Source organism: Mauremys reevesii, linkage group 6 (genome assembly GCF_016161935.1).
Source record: "Mauremys reevesii isolate NIE-2019 linkage group 6, ASM1616193v1, whole genome shotgun sequence".
Classification (NCBI taxonomy): Eukaryota; Metazoa; Chordata; order Testudines; family Geoemydidae; genus Mauremys; species Mauremys reevesii.
Window position 1 is genome coordinate 100,266,977 of NC_052628.1, and position 15,817 is coordinate 100,282,793.

Below are 15,817 nucleotides of genomic sequence, written 5' to 3' on the forward strand. Positions count from 1 at the left end.
CGGGGTGCAGGTGTGCCGATGTAGCACTTCTAATGTAGACCTGTCCATACGTGTTACTGCCAAGGGCCTAGCCAACTTCTGGGTGTTCAAAAATAATGAGTAACATAAGCAATAGTAATAAAGAAATGTCTACCTTGAATCAGTTACTTTAGGACTGGTTGTTTGGAGAACTTAACACCTACTAAAATCCATAGAGTCCCCATGTATGTAACAAGTTGCCAGTGCAAACAGTACTTCCAGTCTGAGATGATTCTATTTCATTGGAAGCTAAAACTTTTATGGGCAATTTTTCAAAGATTGGTGTTTCATTAGCAGCTGCAAAATACCTGCATGCCATAAATTATACTTAGCGCAATTAACTAATGAATCCTCCCAGCATTCCTGTGAGGTCAGTGATACGATCCCATTTTGTGTGCAAGAAGGGACAGAGAGGTTAAGGTCAAAGATTTTGCATCAGTTGTTGGGTGTTCAACTGCACCCCTGAAGGGCCTGATTTTCAGAGGTGATGACCACCCACAGCTCCCACTGACCCTGTTACTAAAATGCAAGGTCATACACCTAGGAACAGAGTGTAGGCCTGATATAGCTGCATCCTGAATTTAGAGAAAATGAGCCACTTGCATATGTTGGGGCATTCTTTTGACTTTAGGAATTATTATAGTAGATAAATATTTCTTATATTGTTTGAGACATACCCTACATAGTAGATTTTTTAAAATTACTTTATTCACTTGCAGCTGTTTTCAGTTTGTCTCTTAAAGCTCTTATATTGATGCACCTTTCTGGTATCGGGGCCTTCCTCTCTTGAGTGTGTGGGGGGAGGTTCATCTCCCCCTCTTCCTTCCTCTTCACTGGCTGCCTAAATGTGGATTCATCAGGAGAGAAAATTGGAAGTGGGAGGGAACTGGTGGGTTTATGGACAAGCACCAGCACCAGATAGGGTATGCAGAACGGTCCAAGATGGGCATCCCCTATCTTCAAACATTCCAAAGCCAGAAGGAACCATAGTGATCGTCCTGTCTCATCTCCTGTATAATAATACAGGCCAGAGAACTTCACCAAAATGATTCCTGTCTGAACTAGAGCATATTTTAAAAAAATATTCCATCTTAATTTTAAAATGGCCAGTGATGGAGAATCCACCATAACCTTTGGTAAATTGATCCAATGGCTAATTACCCTCACTGTTCAAAATATACCTCTATTTTCCTGTCTGAATTGTCTAGCTTCAGCTTCCAGCCATTGGATCATGTTATACCTATGTCTGCAACATTGAAGAGCCCATCCTTAAATATTTGTTCCCTGTGATCTCAAGTCACTCCTTAGCCTTCTCATTGTTGTGCTAAATAAATTGAGCTACTTGAGTCTGTCATTATAAGGCATATTTTCTGCCTCTTTCTTCTACACAAGGGCGGCTCTAGACATTTTGCCGCCCCAAGCACGGCGGCATGCCGTGGGGGGCGCTCTGCCGGTTGCTGATCCCGTGGCTCTGGTGGTCCTCGCGCAGGCATGCCTGTGGAGGGTCCGCTGGTCCCGTGGCTTCGGTGGACCTCCCGCAGGCGTGCTGTGGGACCAGCAGACCCTCCGCAGGCACGCCTGCGGGAGGTCCACCAGAGCCGCAGGACCGGAGGACCCTCTGCAGGCATGCCGCTGAAGGCTGCCTGCCTGCCTGCCGCCCTCCCGGGGACCGGCAGAGCACCCCCCGCGGCTTGCCGCCCCAAGCACGCACTTGGCGTGCTGAGGCCTGAAGCCGCCCTTGCTTCTACAAGAAGATATGTCATCTGCTTGCTCCCTTCTCTAGAGAGGGAAAGAGCAAAGGGCCTGCTCTCTACAGCTCTCTCTTCCTCCCAAGGGAAAAGGAAACCCTGCTGCTAGGTTTTCCTCCCTTAACCAGAGTTTGCCCAGTTTTCTCCCTTTCTCCTGGCATGACATAGTGAATATGTGCACGCAGCTGGAGTGAAGAAAGTGGTTGGGAGTAAAAGAGTTGTTTCCTTACACAACCCCATACTATGTATCTACGCATACATACACAGACTTTTTTGGGTGGCTATAGGCATGTTTGGAGACAAACTCCTTTTGCATTCATTTATTCCCTTGTGCACATTTATCTTCACCCAACCATATCTCATCACCCGACCATATCTCATCATGCAAGATGATGTAGTGCCACTATGGCACATGACACCAACAACTATGGTGACATACAACCACCAGAACTAGTGAGTTCTCCTTCCCCTCTCTGATTTGTTTTAAACAAGGCTCACTACATCCCTGTGTATGAGGTGGGTAAGTGTTAACCCCCTTTTACAAATGGAAGAGAAAGTATAAGTGACTTACCCAAGGCTTCATGATGAGTTAACGACATAGCCAGGATTAGAACTCAGGACTTTCCGATTTCCAATGCTGTCCCTATTCCTGCAGACAACAATAAGGCTTAGCAGAGTCTTTCCATTCTTGGGCCTAATTTTGAGTTTGTGACTAAACCAGATGTCAGGTGAGTGTTGCCTACTCTGTAATTTCGTAGCAGGCATTTTAATTATAGTAACAACCCTGTGCATTTAAATAGGGCTTTTTCATCTGTAGATCTCAAAACACACAAAGTTGGGGTCGTGGGGAAGAATTGGCATCTCTATTTTATATATGGGGGGAGACTAAAGAACAGAGGTCAAGTGACTTGTCCGTGGTCAGTGAGGAAGACAGTGGAAGAAAGGTGAGAACAAAACTCTGACTTCCTGACTCCCAGTCCCTGAGCTCTGTTCGATTGCACTGAGTGCAGAGCTTTATAACTAATGCAATGACTCTTCCTCCAAAACATCATGGGACAGGATCTTTTGAGAAGATTGTTTAAAAGGATATAGAGAGTGAGATGCTGCTCGCTAATAAATTGCATCATTTATAAATTTTGAAATATTTTAGATTTTCCCCAAAACTTCTCTTTGTTTTTTATATCCCCATTTCCAGTACAGATCCTGTAACCCCTTGCTCATGCATGTAGTACTTATATGAGCTGTCCCCCTGACGTCAAAAGGATTATTCATATAAATGACTAAGGGAGTGTGGATCAGGTTCCTAGGAAGGGACATGCATTGTGTATTATCTGATGTAGAATTTTCAGTACAGATAGGCCTACATTTGCAATGAGGCATGGACATTTTGCAACACCGATGTCTCGGATTGGTTCCCAAGTAAACCAGGGTTTGTGTGTGTTAGATAGATGGTACTATACAATTTAGCATGAGAAGTGTTGTTGCCAGCAGCTCTGACTTAAATCTTGATATTTTTTAGTATGTAATAGTGATGTTTTAAAGGGTTAAAAGATCTGCACAACTTTTACATCTTTTTTTTTAAATGATCTTCTGGGCTCACCTGTGAAATATCTGAACAAAATAGCACATGCTTTTGGGACTACGTGTTGTGTCTGGTAACTACTGATTTATTTAATGTCATGAGTTACTAGCAGCTCACCAGGATCAACAGCAATAGCAGTATGAATGACAGGTCTTCCTGAAAATGAATTCAGAAACAGAGAGGAGAGAGTTTACAATAGTTTCCAAGAGTAAAACATTCTGGCAAGTCTGTATGCCCAACAGCACATTACAATCAGCCTCTCTGGGAAGCTAACATTTTCTATTAAAGCCTGCCATCTAGAGGCACACGAGGCATTACCATTTTGGATTACCAATGTACAAAGTCACTATCCAGGATTAATAGACAAAAATAAACAAATATATTTTCAGATTTTCATAGGGGCACAGTCAAGTTAAAAAAACAATATCATCTTTAAAAAATTATTATTATTTACTTAGCCTTATTAGGATCACCTTAGAAGCATTACACTGAAATCCAGTTCCAAATAAAAATGGTATTTTACCAAATTTATTTGCATAATTTTATGCTAAGTTTCATGCCAACTTCCATGCAAATTATTTAGTCCATTTAATGTGTATAGATCGGAATAGTTCTTGAGCACGTGTATCAGCTTACTTATGTCATAATGCTAATGGGCTGCATTTGGAATGTTGTATACTCTTTGCCAATATAAAGCTTTGTCTGAACTAGGAAAATAAACTTCACAGTGGATGTGAAAGATGCTTCCCACAAAGTAGTTTTGAAAATGCTTGCCCCACTGGTGTGGATAAGGTCAATGGATTCCCATTGTAGCAAAGTATACTAGATGTCTAGCATGCTTTGCTCCACTTACAGTAAAGAGGCATGCAGCTCCCCCTTGCCCATCTAAAAACAAAGGGAGAAACCATTTTCCCTTTCCCCAGTGGGGAAAATGCTTCAAAATGCTGTGCTTTTTGGCTCGTGAGTCTAGGGATGACTGGGCATGGGAGTTTGAAGTGTGGGAAGGAGAGGAGCTGTGACTAGGTTAGTTAAAAAAGAAATAGAATTCCACTTTCATGAAAGAAGCAAAAATTGGTCTCATTCAAATTTTTCAATGAAATTTCTCTTTCATTTTTTTTAATGAAAATATCTAAAATTAAGCTAAATTAAAAATTTTGATTGACATTGAAATGTTTTGATTTGATTACCCTCCCCAATTTCTTTTCCTTTTTATTTTTTCCATTGGAAAAGGGGAGAAAAGTAAAAATAAACAAACAAATAAATAAATACAGAGGTGACAAAATGAAAGAAAAAACTCAAGCCTAAAAAAAACCTTTAAAATTTTTTCATTTCAATTTTTTTGTCAAGAAAGTGGAACATTGTCGCTGAAATTATTGTTTTGGTCAAAGAGCTATTTTTCATCAAAGTAACCTTGACAAAAAAATATTTGACTAGCTCTGCTGGGAGAGTGTATGGGGCTGTTAGTCTTTCCTACCAGTAGGTGGAGCAGCAGTAGCACCTGATGCTAGAGGAAGAGGTTTTCCAGCTGGGAGCCAAAAAGAATATCTGTCACCCTTTTGGTTCCCCTCCCATCCAAGGGGACAGACAGATAAATAATGCATAAAATACACAGCGTTCGCATGAAATCTCTCCACTGAAATGTCTTAAAATCAGATGTTTCAAAGTGTGTCAGGGAAGAAACTATAGCCCCACCCGTTTTATCTATCTTGACATCAATAGAGATTCACTATCCTGGCCCAGTCTCTTTGGTGGCATTTATAGGAATGGTGTGGAAACGTTACACAACTGCACACACAGTATTGACTGTGGACCTGAACTGCTTTCAGATACAGTTCTTCTCTTGTCCCTCTTGTGAGTCAGATACCACAACGGGTGCAGTTTTGAGGGATAGAGGGAGTCTCCAGACTCTTCTCCTTGCTACAGCCCAGCACCCAAAGATGATACAGCATCTCATTGACACATAATATTGAGACCTATAATGAGAGCTGCCCTCCTATTTTGATCTGCTTTAACAACTGGTGCTTTCATATAAATCATAGAAACGTAGGGCTGGGATGGACCTCGATAAGTCATCTAGTCCAGTCCCCTGCACTGAGGCAGGACTAAGTATTTGTTACAATGGTAACAGTGGGACAACCCTTTTAATTATTACAGGAGAGAGACAACCATGGATAAATGTGGCTGTTTTTGAGTGTAAAGGTAACAAAATGGAATTGTACCTGAGGCGTGTTTACAGCTGCAGTGTATGGGATTGTGAGGTGTGATGCTAAATACGTACCTGTATAGTTAATTATGACCCTTAATTCCTATTCTAAAAGGTCTGCACGGTTTCTTATTTTTTACTCTAATCCTTTCAACTCGCACTGCATTTTCACTCTCCTTCCTGTAACTCCCCCAGCCATCATCCCCTTCTCTTCTGTCCCAATCTCTGACCCACTTGCACAGTCCTTCCATTCTACAGTTCCATTGCCAACAATCCAACAGAAATCACCCTCCTTCCCCAACCCTTCCCCTGCCTCATCTATAACAGCCGCCCTGGAAAGTGCAAAAATCCCTCCCCTCAAAATCAAAATTCCTCAGGAAAAAAATTTCTCTCCAAAACAAACATTCCCAATGGAACATGCAGGCCGAGCAAAATCCCTTCTACCGTTTCCACACCCCTGAATGTATAGATCTGCCTTCCTGGCTTGGTACAAGCATTGAGAGACTTTCCTAGTCCTTCCTCCCCACTCCCCATCCCCATGCAGCCATTAAGCACACCACTTGCAGTGAGGGCCCCGCTGACCCCTGACCAGAGCCAGGGAAGAGGCTGTGGGACCAGAGGTCAATGAGATGTATTCAAAGCTAAGGGAGAGGAAGCATAGGGGCTGATTGACACTTTCAGCTGTTGCACCCGCCCTGTCCTCTCTAAGTGTGTATTGTGCACTGGGGGCTAACTGTTTTGGTACACGGTATGGTGCTCCAGTGTCACAGAATCATAATCAGTAATCCCTATGGATGCCCTATGCCGTTACCTTTTGGACTCCTGTGCCCCATCCTGATGCCGTTAGGGTTGGAAGCTGGTTTGTAAGATGAAGGACAGACCCAGGACCCAAAGGAAAATAATAAATCAAATAGAGAGGCATAACTTCACCTTTCCCTCGGAGTAAAATAAGTGATCTGAAGTCCTTCAAGTAGAAATGGTCCCTTCTCAAAACCCTCTGATGGATTTTCACAAAGGTGCTGCCAAGGTTCTCTTTTCATTTGCGTGGCTCTGTTCTGGAAATCCTTAGATACTAGGGTTATATAGTATCCTTAGATACTATGCCTGCTTTACCAACCTGGACTCGGGTGCAGCTAACCATTGCCTGTTTGCCTTCTGAATTCCAAGCTCTCTGCTCTGCCAGTCCTGCAGGTTTACTGGTGACATGTGAGTTGTTACTTAAAGGGAAAACAATACCAAAAAGAAAACAGGATGGAAAATTCTGAAACAAAAGAAGAGGCTAAAGGGAAGGAGTGGAGCACACATTGGGCCATGTTCTGCAGGCCATACTTGGGCAACTCTTCCAATTGAAGTCCATGGGAATTTTGAACGAGCAGAGATTTTAGCATTTGGACTATTCATTTTAATACTATTTACAAGAGCAATTGGAGAGAGAATCCACCCCCTAGGGTCCTGTAACAGTGATTTCAGGAGAGGGACATAATTTAGCTTGTAAATAATTTCAATGTCTCTAGAGACCAGAGTGCCCAGGTACTACAGCTGCCAATGAAAAGCAGTTTCCAGAAGATATTGTGCCTTTAGCACAGTTATTTCCTATTCTCAGTATCATAAACAACAGTGGTATCTCAAGGCCCACTTGTGCACTAGGGGTTGCATATAGGAATCCCACTCCATTGCTTTCACAGCACCATACCCATTAACCCCTGAGACAGAACTCCCTGTTGATGTAGGGATCTCTGAGAGTAGGGAGCGAGCGAGCATGGGGCAGCCTGGGGTATGAGCAGGCAGGATGGAGCTGTGAGGAGGGATAGGTGTATTTTCCTCCAACTAGCAAACACTGAAGATCAGGAAGGAACATGAATAGAGCCAGGAGCTGTATTGACTTTCCTCAGGAGCCTTCACCATCATGGGCAAGCTGCCTTAAAGAAGACCTTGAATCTCTGCATGGATTGGCTGTGGCGCTCGAGGGATCTTCAGAGGTGATGCAAGGTTTCACGTATGGAAGAGGTGGTGTGGGGATGAGACTAAGCATCACAGAGTTCCCTTGCATCGATGAAGTTATTTCCATATAAGGGCAAGACCTAGCCAATACATATCTCTACACTGTTACTGTGGGCAAAGACAGACATTTTCATGGTAGCCACTACCTCTGACGAGAGAGAGAGAGAGAGAGAGAGAGAGAGAGAGAGAGGGGCACGGGTCCTCTGAGGCACACGTGATTTGACTATTATGTGCTGCCCAAGGTTTAAGCCAGAGTTGGTGCTGGGCCACTGAGTGGGCAGGCAGCCTCACGGAGTTCATGGAACTGTAGTAGGGATATTGACTTGCACCTTAAGCTGACTGCATCATGGTTCTGGAGGCTGAGGCTTTTTAGGTCATTGCACCAGGGCCCTGTGGCTCTAGCAGAGCATGCTGTTGCCAGTGCGGCTCAGAGGGACACTGAAGACCTTTTCAACAACTTCTTTCCAAGGCTTCACATGGCCATTGCTGGGAGTGCTAATGCTGAATTACTCTGGGTGCACATGAATAGAGAAATTTTAGCTCTAAGACCCAGAGCTTTGCTGACTAAACTTCTCTTCTTGGTCACAAGTTTTCCACTCCTCCCTTTTCCAAAGGAGAAATGCAGGGTGTGTGTGTCATCTCTGTCTTGTTCTTTGTTGGGAGGTATTAGTCTCTGGAATTAGTCTGCTCATCCTCACTCTCTGGCTGAATCTCAGTGACTACCAGTGTGTTCCACATGGTTTCAACCATCTCTTTGGTAAACCATCTCTCTACTTTTTTGGCTCAAGGTTACCATGAGCTGAAACCAGGAGGTTTGCTTCTTTGGGGAGGACCTCGGATCTCACAGGAGGAGGAGGACTTGGAGAGCTGAATGGCTTTTTTCCTGTGAGTTCTGGCCTTTTGGCTTTTTTTAAAAAAACTTTTTTTTGGGAGGGAATGATTGCCCCCTTTTGAAGACTGGTCTCTTCTCTTAGCTGTTCTACTTTTCAGGCCTTATCTCATGGGTGTACTGTGTGTCCGTATGTATTTCTCTCAAGTCCCTGCACTTGATCTCATATGTAATTGGAGAGGAAGTGAAAGGTACATTCCTGAGAGAGCATGAATACTGCTCTTGGGAGGAAGGAGCGTCAGAAACTATCTCAGATTCCTTGATAAGTCACATTTCAGAACCTGGAAGAGTGCTCTGGAATTTTTCTCTTTTGAGGTGGATTGGGTCAGGGGAAGAATTCTTGATCAGCGAGAAGAGTCCATTCTGTTAAGTCAAGTGGTGAAGAGAACTGACACCCTCTCACAGAGGTGTCTCCTGAGGAGTCTCTTCAGACGTGGGGCACCAATAAGCTCTCCAGACTCTGAGACCTTTCCTTGAGCAGAGTGAGGGGCTGCAGTCTGGAAGCAGCTGTGCCAGAGCTGGGACTGCAATGGATAAAGCAGGAAAGCTGAACCGCCACTCTGTTTACACTGCCAATAATTGGAAAATCAGGTGTGTGGGCAAAAGAGCTGTAGCCAAACCCCAGAACACCATGCAAAAATCTGAACTGCCTCTGGTATTTACAGAAAGTTCAAATGTCTTGTATTGAGGAGGCTCAGGGTTCAGTAATGTTGGCACACCCATGCATTTATCATTTTTGTGGGTATAGGGCAGTGTCCCAGTTTAAAAAACTAGCTCACAAAGTCCATGAATCTACTCCTCAGAAGTCACCTAACCAAGTAGTAGCTATCCATGCACTGACCTTTAGATAATTTATATAAACCATTTTGATAATGAATGTAGTCCTTGTAAAAAGTACCCTAAAGTCAGACCCACAGATTAAAGTCCTATTTTTCCACAGACAGATGCAACACAGACAATAGCACTGCAAATTCTCTGCACTGCCTAAACAAGGTGCCTCAGCTAGTCCTCCTCTAGAGACAAGAGGGTAGTACAATCTCCACGTCCATTCAATCCTTGAGTCTGACAGCAAGGGCGTTAATTAGAGACTTGTGGTTTGGGGGTTTTGCAATATGAACATCTGAGACCATCTCCAAAGAACTAGGCTAAAACCAACTAACTGAACATAGCTCATCTACAGAGCTGCTCTCCTGGCTTGCCATGCAACACGTAGGATACAGCAGCAGGAAGAGCTGTGTTCAGGACATAGGATATAGAGAGAGGGGTGTGTGTGTGTGTGTGTGTGTGTGTGTGTGTGTGTGTGTGTGTGTGTTTACAGTATATGAGCAAAATTCTGCACGCAGAACACTTCAGAGGCTTCTCATTAAAAAAAACACTGGAAATCATTTTTATTTTGGTGAAATATTTCTTAAATACAATTAAATACATTGGACTCTCAACACACTCCTAGTTAGAAAACAAAAATATAGCTTGCCTCATGGTCTCTGAGGCTACTGAATACTTTTCCATTTTATTATTTCATGTTCTTAATATAAAACAAACCCACTCAAGAAATGCATACCATTTTATGCAGAGGACATAATAAAGGCTGGGATTTGCAAAGGACTCAGAGGGAGCAAGATGTCCAATTCAATGGATTTGGACACAAAACTCCATCTCAGCTAAAGTGTTTTGAACAATACACCCCTCCCCCCGGTGTCTGGGCCGTTTTATGCATACACAGTGCGCTCACTGTTCACATCAGTGACATCTCATCTCCTCAAGGCTTGCACTGGCTTTCTTTACTAATGTACCTGAAGGAAAATCATTTTTAAGTTTGCATTGATTTGTGGCAATTCTAGTGTTCAGCAATCAAATCTACACGTTTCCTCTTTAAATGAGAATGTAATTAATTCCACTTGTTCAACAATTAATTAGTTCACAAAGTCTTCTTCCTTCTATATTGAACTTGATTACTGATAGTTTTCTATATGAAGGGGAAAGATGTCAGGAGCACAAAACATTTCCCAGTCACGCTGTATAAAACCCTTTCCAAACATAGTTTGCAGCAGTATCATATGGTTTGCTTCATAAGAGAACTATACTCTTCTACCAGTTTCTTCTTCTCATTTAGTTTTTCCAGTACTGCATCCATTAAATATGAAGCGAAAGGAAACTGAAAAAAAAAATAAGAAAAATGATTACTGAACTCTATATTTCCTTCAGCTGAAAAAAATACGCTAAATATCCTTAAACCATTACATTTCACTTATTTCTGACAACTAGCACCCACTTGCACACATCTGATCTTTCAAAACTGATCTGCCTGGTTAGTGTGTGTAACTTTGTTCTTTATCATAAAAATGATAAAAGAGCAGAGTAAAATGAAAAAAGATAAACGCCTTATTGAACAATTCATGGTTTACTGACCATGTTAATGATGTAATCTACAATACTAGCAGCTCTGTCATTTATCTTCAATCAGCTGATCAATATGAGGTTACAGTCATCTCTAGGGCACATATAAATAGAAGTAGTACTGTATGTTCACTACGCTCAAGAGAGTGAGACAGAACTATCAATACAGTTCCCTGTGCTGCTGCTAAATGTCTCAAGAGTTGTATAGTGAAACTTTTGTGAATAAATGCAGAAAAAAGATCTCCATTGATCAGGATGTTGCAGAGAAGTCTGTTACTCTAAACATAATGGGAATTTTACAAAAAGCCGAGTTTACATATTTTACAGAAAAGTTAGTTTCACTCTTGTATCTACGTTCAAATCCAGCTTTTTAAAGGAAAACAACTTGTGTATTGTCCTCTATTATGTCTTTAAGATGTAACATATACTAGATTTTGTTGCCTATAGTTTGGACGTTTTCAGTGTATATCATACTGTACAAAATGGTGTAGATTCAGCCCTGGATAGATTCTGCTGCCAGTGTAATCCAAGCAGGGGGGTGAAAAGTCCATCAGGAGGTGGCACAAGGTAACACCAACTCCACTCAGTTACCCATTGCCCCCAAAAGTGAGCAGTACTGGTGGGGTGGCAGGCTCAGACATTGCACTGCTTCAATACACCTTTTGGAAAGCCTCTGCTAGCAGAGGATGTCCCAGGAACAACTAAAGCTGCCCCTCCTGGAAGAAGCCTTGGGTTAAAGCAGTGGTGTCCTTTCACAGGGAGGTGAATCCTAATGGAAGAGCTGCATTTGCAGCCAGTACCAGAAGAGGGAAAGATAATTTGCCCCCAACTATGCTATCGGGGTGAATCAAACCAAATAATCACACCAATGGATATATATGTAAAATGAGTTTACGTTCTAGTTGTCGAGTAGAGAAATCAGTTCTCCCTGGTGTTTAGGACTCAACTCAAGATAACCATCCCAGTGTTTTCACAGTTCCACACTCCATGTCTATTGTTTAACACTACATTACCTCTGTTCTGAATTTCCTTTTTCATTTCTATATCCTCCTCTCTTCCCATCATGTCTGCTGGGCTTTAAAGACTAATCTGGGTTGATATTATTCATGCCAGATACAGTTATTGCACATTTCCTATAGAAAAGGCACAAACTACAAAAGAGGCTAAAAGCTAGCGTGGAAGGGCATTGAACAATGGTGGGGCTACTTTTATTTAGATTTCTTTAGAATTAAAATGTTACAAGAAATTATCTGTATAAAACGCTAAAGGGTAAAATCTTGACCTTACCCATGGGGGCCGTGCATGAAGGGTGGAGCGGTGTGGGCCAAGTACTATGTCCTGCTCAAGTCACTGCGTGTACAGGGCAAGCTGCCATGGTGTGCTGTCTGCTGTGTATTCCTCCTCTGGAGTAAGAACGGTATGTGCACAGGGCTAGCACTAGGCCATGACCTCAGTTCCCAGGTCTGTGATGTGGGATTGCTGAGCTAGTCAAGCACACCTACTAGCACTCTCTTGAGAGCTTCAGGAACTACTACACTGTTGCGTGAGGATCAAACTATTGATCACAGCATGTACTGGTATTACAACAGCATAATCTCAGCACAGACCCTTTGCCGACTGTACTGTAATCTGTAGGCCTGTCTCCCCAGCCCAGGAAGGTCTCACTGTTATGTCCAGAGTACTTCAGGCCCTTCTTCCAGGGCACCATTTTATTTTTCAAACATAAAACTTAGGCAAAACATCTAAACAAAGCAGTTCCTCCACCAGGGGCTACAGCTCCCAGAGGCTTTCCCACTTGGCCCTTCCAAAGCTGAACAGAAGACAACCCTTCCCTTCAATCCCCCTGCTTCAGGAACCCATCACTGTCCTGCAATTCCATCCCAACTGAGCTCTCTCTCAGCCCATTATAGGGATCACTTGACCCCTTCCCAGCAGGGTCTGATAATCAAACAGGGCTGGCTGGCCCCAAGCACTTAAAGAGGCAGGCCATCCTGTTACAGTTACATTCTACTGTGCTGGAAAATTACTGACCATAACATGGTGCCCACTCTGTAATTGCTCTTCATTGTTTACATATACTTCAAAGTCTCGCATAAGTTCTTCTTTCCCTAGCTTGACCACATTCATTTTTTATTCATTTTATATTTTTTTCCTAATGAACTGCTTTAAATGAATGTACTATCTCACTGCTTTCTCAGGTTCATATCATTCTATAGTGTACTTGCTGTTCACTATTTTTGCAGCTGTACGTCATAACAAAATGATCTTTAAAGATGTCTTTCTAACTAAATTATTCACTTAAATCAAGAGCAACAGAATGTTGAATATTGTGGCATTCTCTCACATTTGTCAGTTTGGTTCGGCATTCTCTCACATTTGTCAGTTTGGGAGAAGTATTTGTGTTTTTATCTGATTCTCTTTATAGACATACACCCTGCACTGGATCACTGCAGTCTTCATCTTCAATAGAAGCCTGTCAGATTTACTTTTATAGATGACTTCGTGTTCCTGTTCAGGATTTCAGACCAGTTGACGAAAATCCAATCTAAAGAATCCATCCCAGATTTTAAACCTGCCCAAAGCCTGGGGCAGGGCTGTGTGAATTTAGTTAGCCCATGTCCATACCTAAGCTGCACAGACATGATCAGTACAGCTGTCAGTTATGTATTTTAGTACTGAATGTGGTTTCATTCAAGTGGCTCCGAATAATCTGGGCCACAACCGGTGTTCTGAAAGGTAAGTGGTAATAATAATACTAGAAACCATCAACTGTAATTTATAATAGCATTAAAGGGAAGTAAAATTTAATAGAGTTGTATAAATTCAGACAATCTGAGAGAGCAACGGCAGACTAGCTTTACCTGTTTTAAGAGTTACCATATTGCTCAAGTTTTCAACTTTTCACTGTTTTAATAGGAACATGTATAAAGATGAAGTGGGAACATTTTGTGCAGATGTTAACAAACTAGCTAGTCATCTTGGGGTCACAGTCCACTGGGAGGGAGCGTGGTCTAATAGTTAAAGCACAAGCCTAAGAGTCAGGAGTGCTAGGTTCTCTTCTCAGCCTTGACAGAGTCACTACAACCTTGGGTGAGATAATACCTGTCTTTCAGATTCCCCATCTGTAATAATGGGGAAAATAATATTTATCTGCCCCATGGGGTGTTAGGAAGCTTTAGCAATTTGTGTTTTGAAAGTGCTTTAAGATCCTTAGATGGAAAAAGGTATAAATGCAAAGTGGTGGTGGTGTTATTCTAATGAGGAATGACATCCCAGTTCACGGTGTGTCAATTACCCAAAGCATCCACCCCACAGACTGTATTATTCTGCTTGACAGTGATTTACAAATTAATACAAAAATTAAGTTGTTTAATTCTTTGCTAATATTTTTGGAGTGCACACAACAGTGATTACAAACACATTTAATCTGCCCATTGCGGCGAGTATTACATTAAAAAAAAGGTTTTATTGCAAATAGATTTTTTTTTCACTTCAGAGCAGCTTCATCTTGAAGTAGGTAAATTGTAAATTCAACGGAAATGAAACTTGAGCAGAGCAGGCTGAAATTGCATCTGAAGCTGCTAATTTTAGCACAGGCAAAACTGGGGTGTTTGTTCATTTCAACTTAAATGAATTAGTTGTAAAAACTCAGTAAGGTAGTAATCTGAAAATTCATCACTCTATTATTGTTCGTTGGCTATACTGATTTGTGAAGACTCACGTGACTAACAAATTCCCATCTGTACATTTGTTGTCCACTATTGGCACACGTTGGAACATTTGCTAATGAATCCAACTGCTCCCTTTATTCAGCCCATTTCATACAATGCAATGCATGATTATTACTGCTCATCCCACAAAATCATGCATTTATAGTATTCCAAACTACCAACCTAGAGAACAGAGTTCCTATCGTATTACTGCAAGGACAACACAAACATGGATGCTAGGCTTGATGGCCCAGCACAGATATTAAGAGCTCTATAACACAAAGTACTGGTTCTAGATGCAGACCATCATGTCTGTTAGGGAGACTTAGCTTTTTTAAGGACAGGATTCTTGAAGCTGTAGTTTCTGGGTTACAAAAGGAAGGTGGATGGTGACAGTGGTAGCATGGGGTGGTAGTGGGGGTTCATAGGATTGAGCATGTGACTATGCTGGCAGCAAGGCTTGCTGTGGGAGAGAGAGAAAATAAAAGACAGGCTCTGTTGCTAGGAAGACAGCATGGGAAGGCAGGGAGTTGATCCCACTGGGAAATCTGAAGGGGGACAGCTATGGCTGTTCGGCTACATTCCCAGATGAGAACTGAGTGGATCTGTGGTCAGAAGCCAGTGAGCGAGCCAAGCCCTGCTGGGAGGGTTGTGGAGAACCCTTGTGGCTGAAGGGTGGAAGGACAGTTGCAAGACCTGATACAAAGGGGAAGGATTATCCATAGACCCTAGTGGGAGAACTGTAGAAAGCTGGAGACAAGGTATGGATGGGGAATTTTCCTGTTTCATACAACCAATTTGTATATTAATAAAGAAGCCTCAAGGAGGGTACATTTTATTATGGAGTTCTTGTTGCATTGGGCATGATTACCCCAGAGACACACAAGGAGGAAGGGGAACTGAGGCACAACTGTGTACCTGACAAAGGACCAGTTAAGCCAACCTTGTAACAGGCTCCAAGGCTTGAAAGATTTTGGCAGACTACTTGTACCTTGTTAAAAATCTCTCTTGGAGGTTTGAAGGTAGAGTTGCCAGGTGTCTGGTTTTTGACCTGAATGCCCAGTTGAAAAGGGACCCTGGTGGTTCCAGTCAGCACGGCTGACCAGGCCATTAAAAGTCTGGTCGGCGGTGCAGCGGGGCTAAGGCAGGTTCCCTGCCTGCTGTGGCTCTGCGCGGCTCCCAGAAGCAGCAGCATGTCTCCCCTCCAGCTCCTATGCATAGGGGCATCCAGGGGGCTATGCACGCTACCCCCGCCCCAACCGCCAGCTC

The 15,817-nt window shown here is 42.6% G+C and overlaps 1 protein-coding gene across 9 annotated transcripts in view; it reads right to left on the minus strand.

Annotated features, from left to right (window-relative positions):
* Positions 1-741: 741 nt before the first annotated feature.
* The window catches only part of CNTLN (centlein), a 275,778-nt gene continuing 260,702 nt past the window's right edge, over positions 742-15,817 (minus strand). For 7 of the 9 annotated variants that reach the window (XM_039544614.1, XM_039544621.1, XM_039544613.1 and 4 more), the window contains one exon: positions 9,808-10,596. In XM_039544614.1, the coding sequence (XP_039400548.1) occupies positions 10,495-10,596 (102 nt within the window). In that variant the 3' untranslated portion in view covers positions 9,808-10,494. Of the gene's footprint in view, positions 860-2,337; positions 2,416-3,366; positions 3,505-9,807; positions 10,597-15,817 lie in introns of those variants that run through there. The other 2 variants (XM_039544616.1, XM_039544618.1) reach the window with 2 other exon arrangements.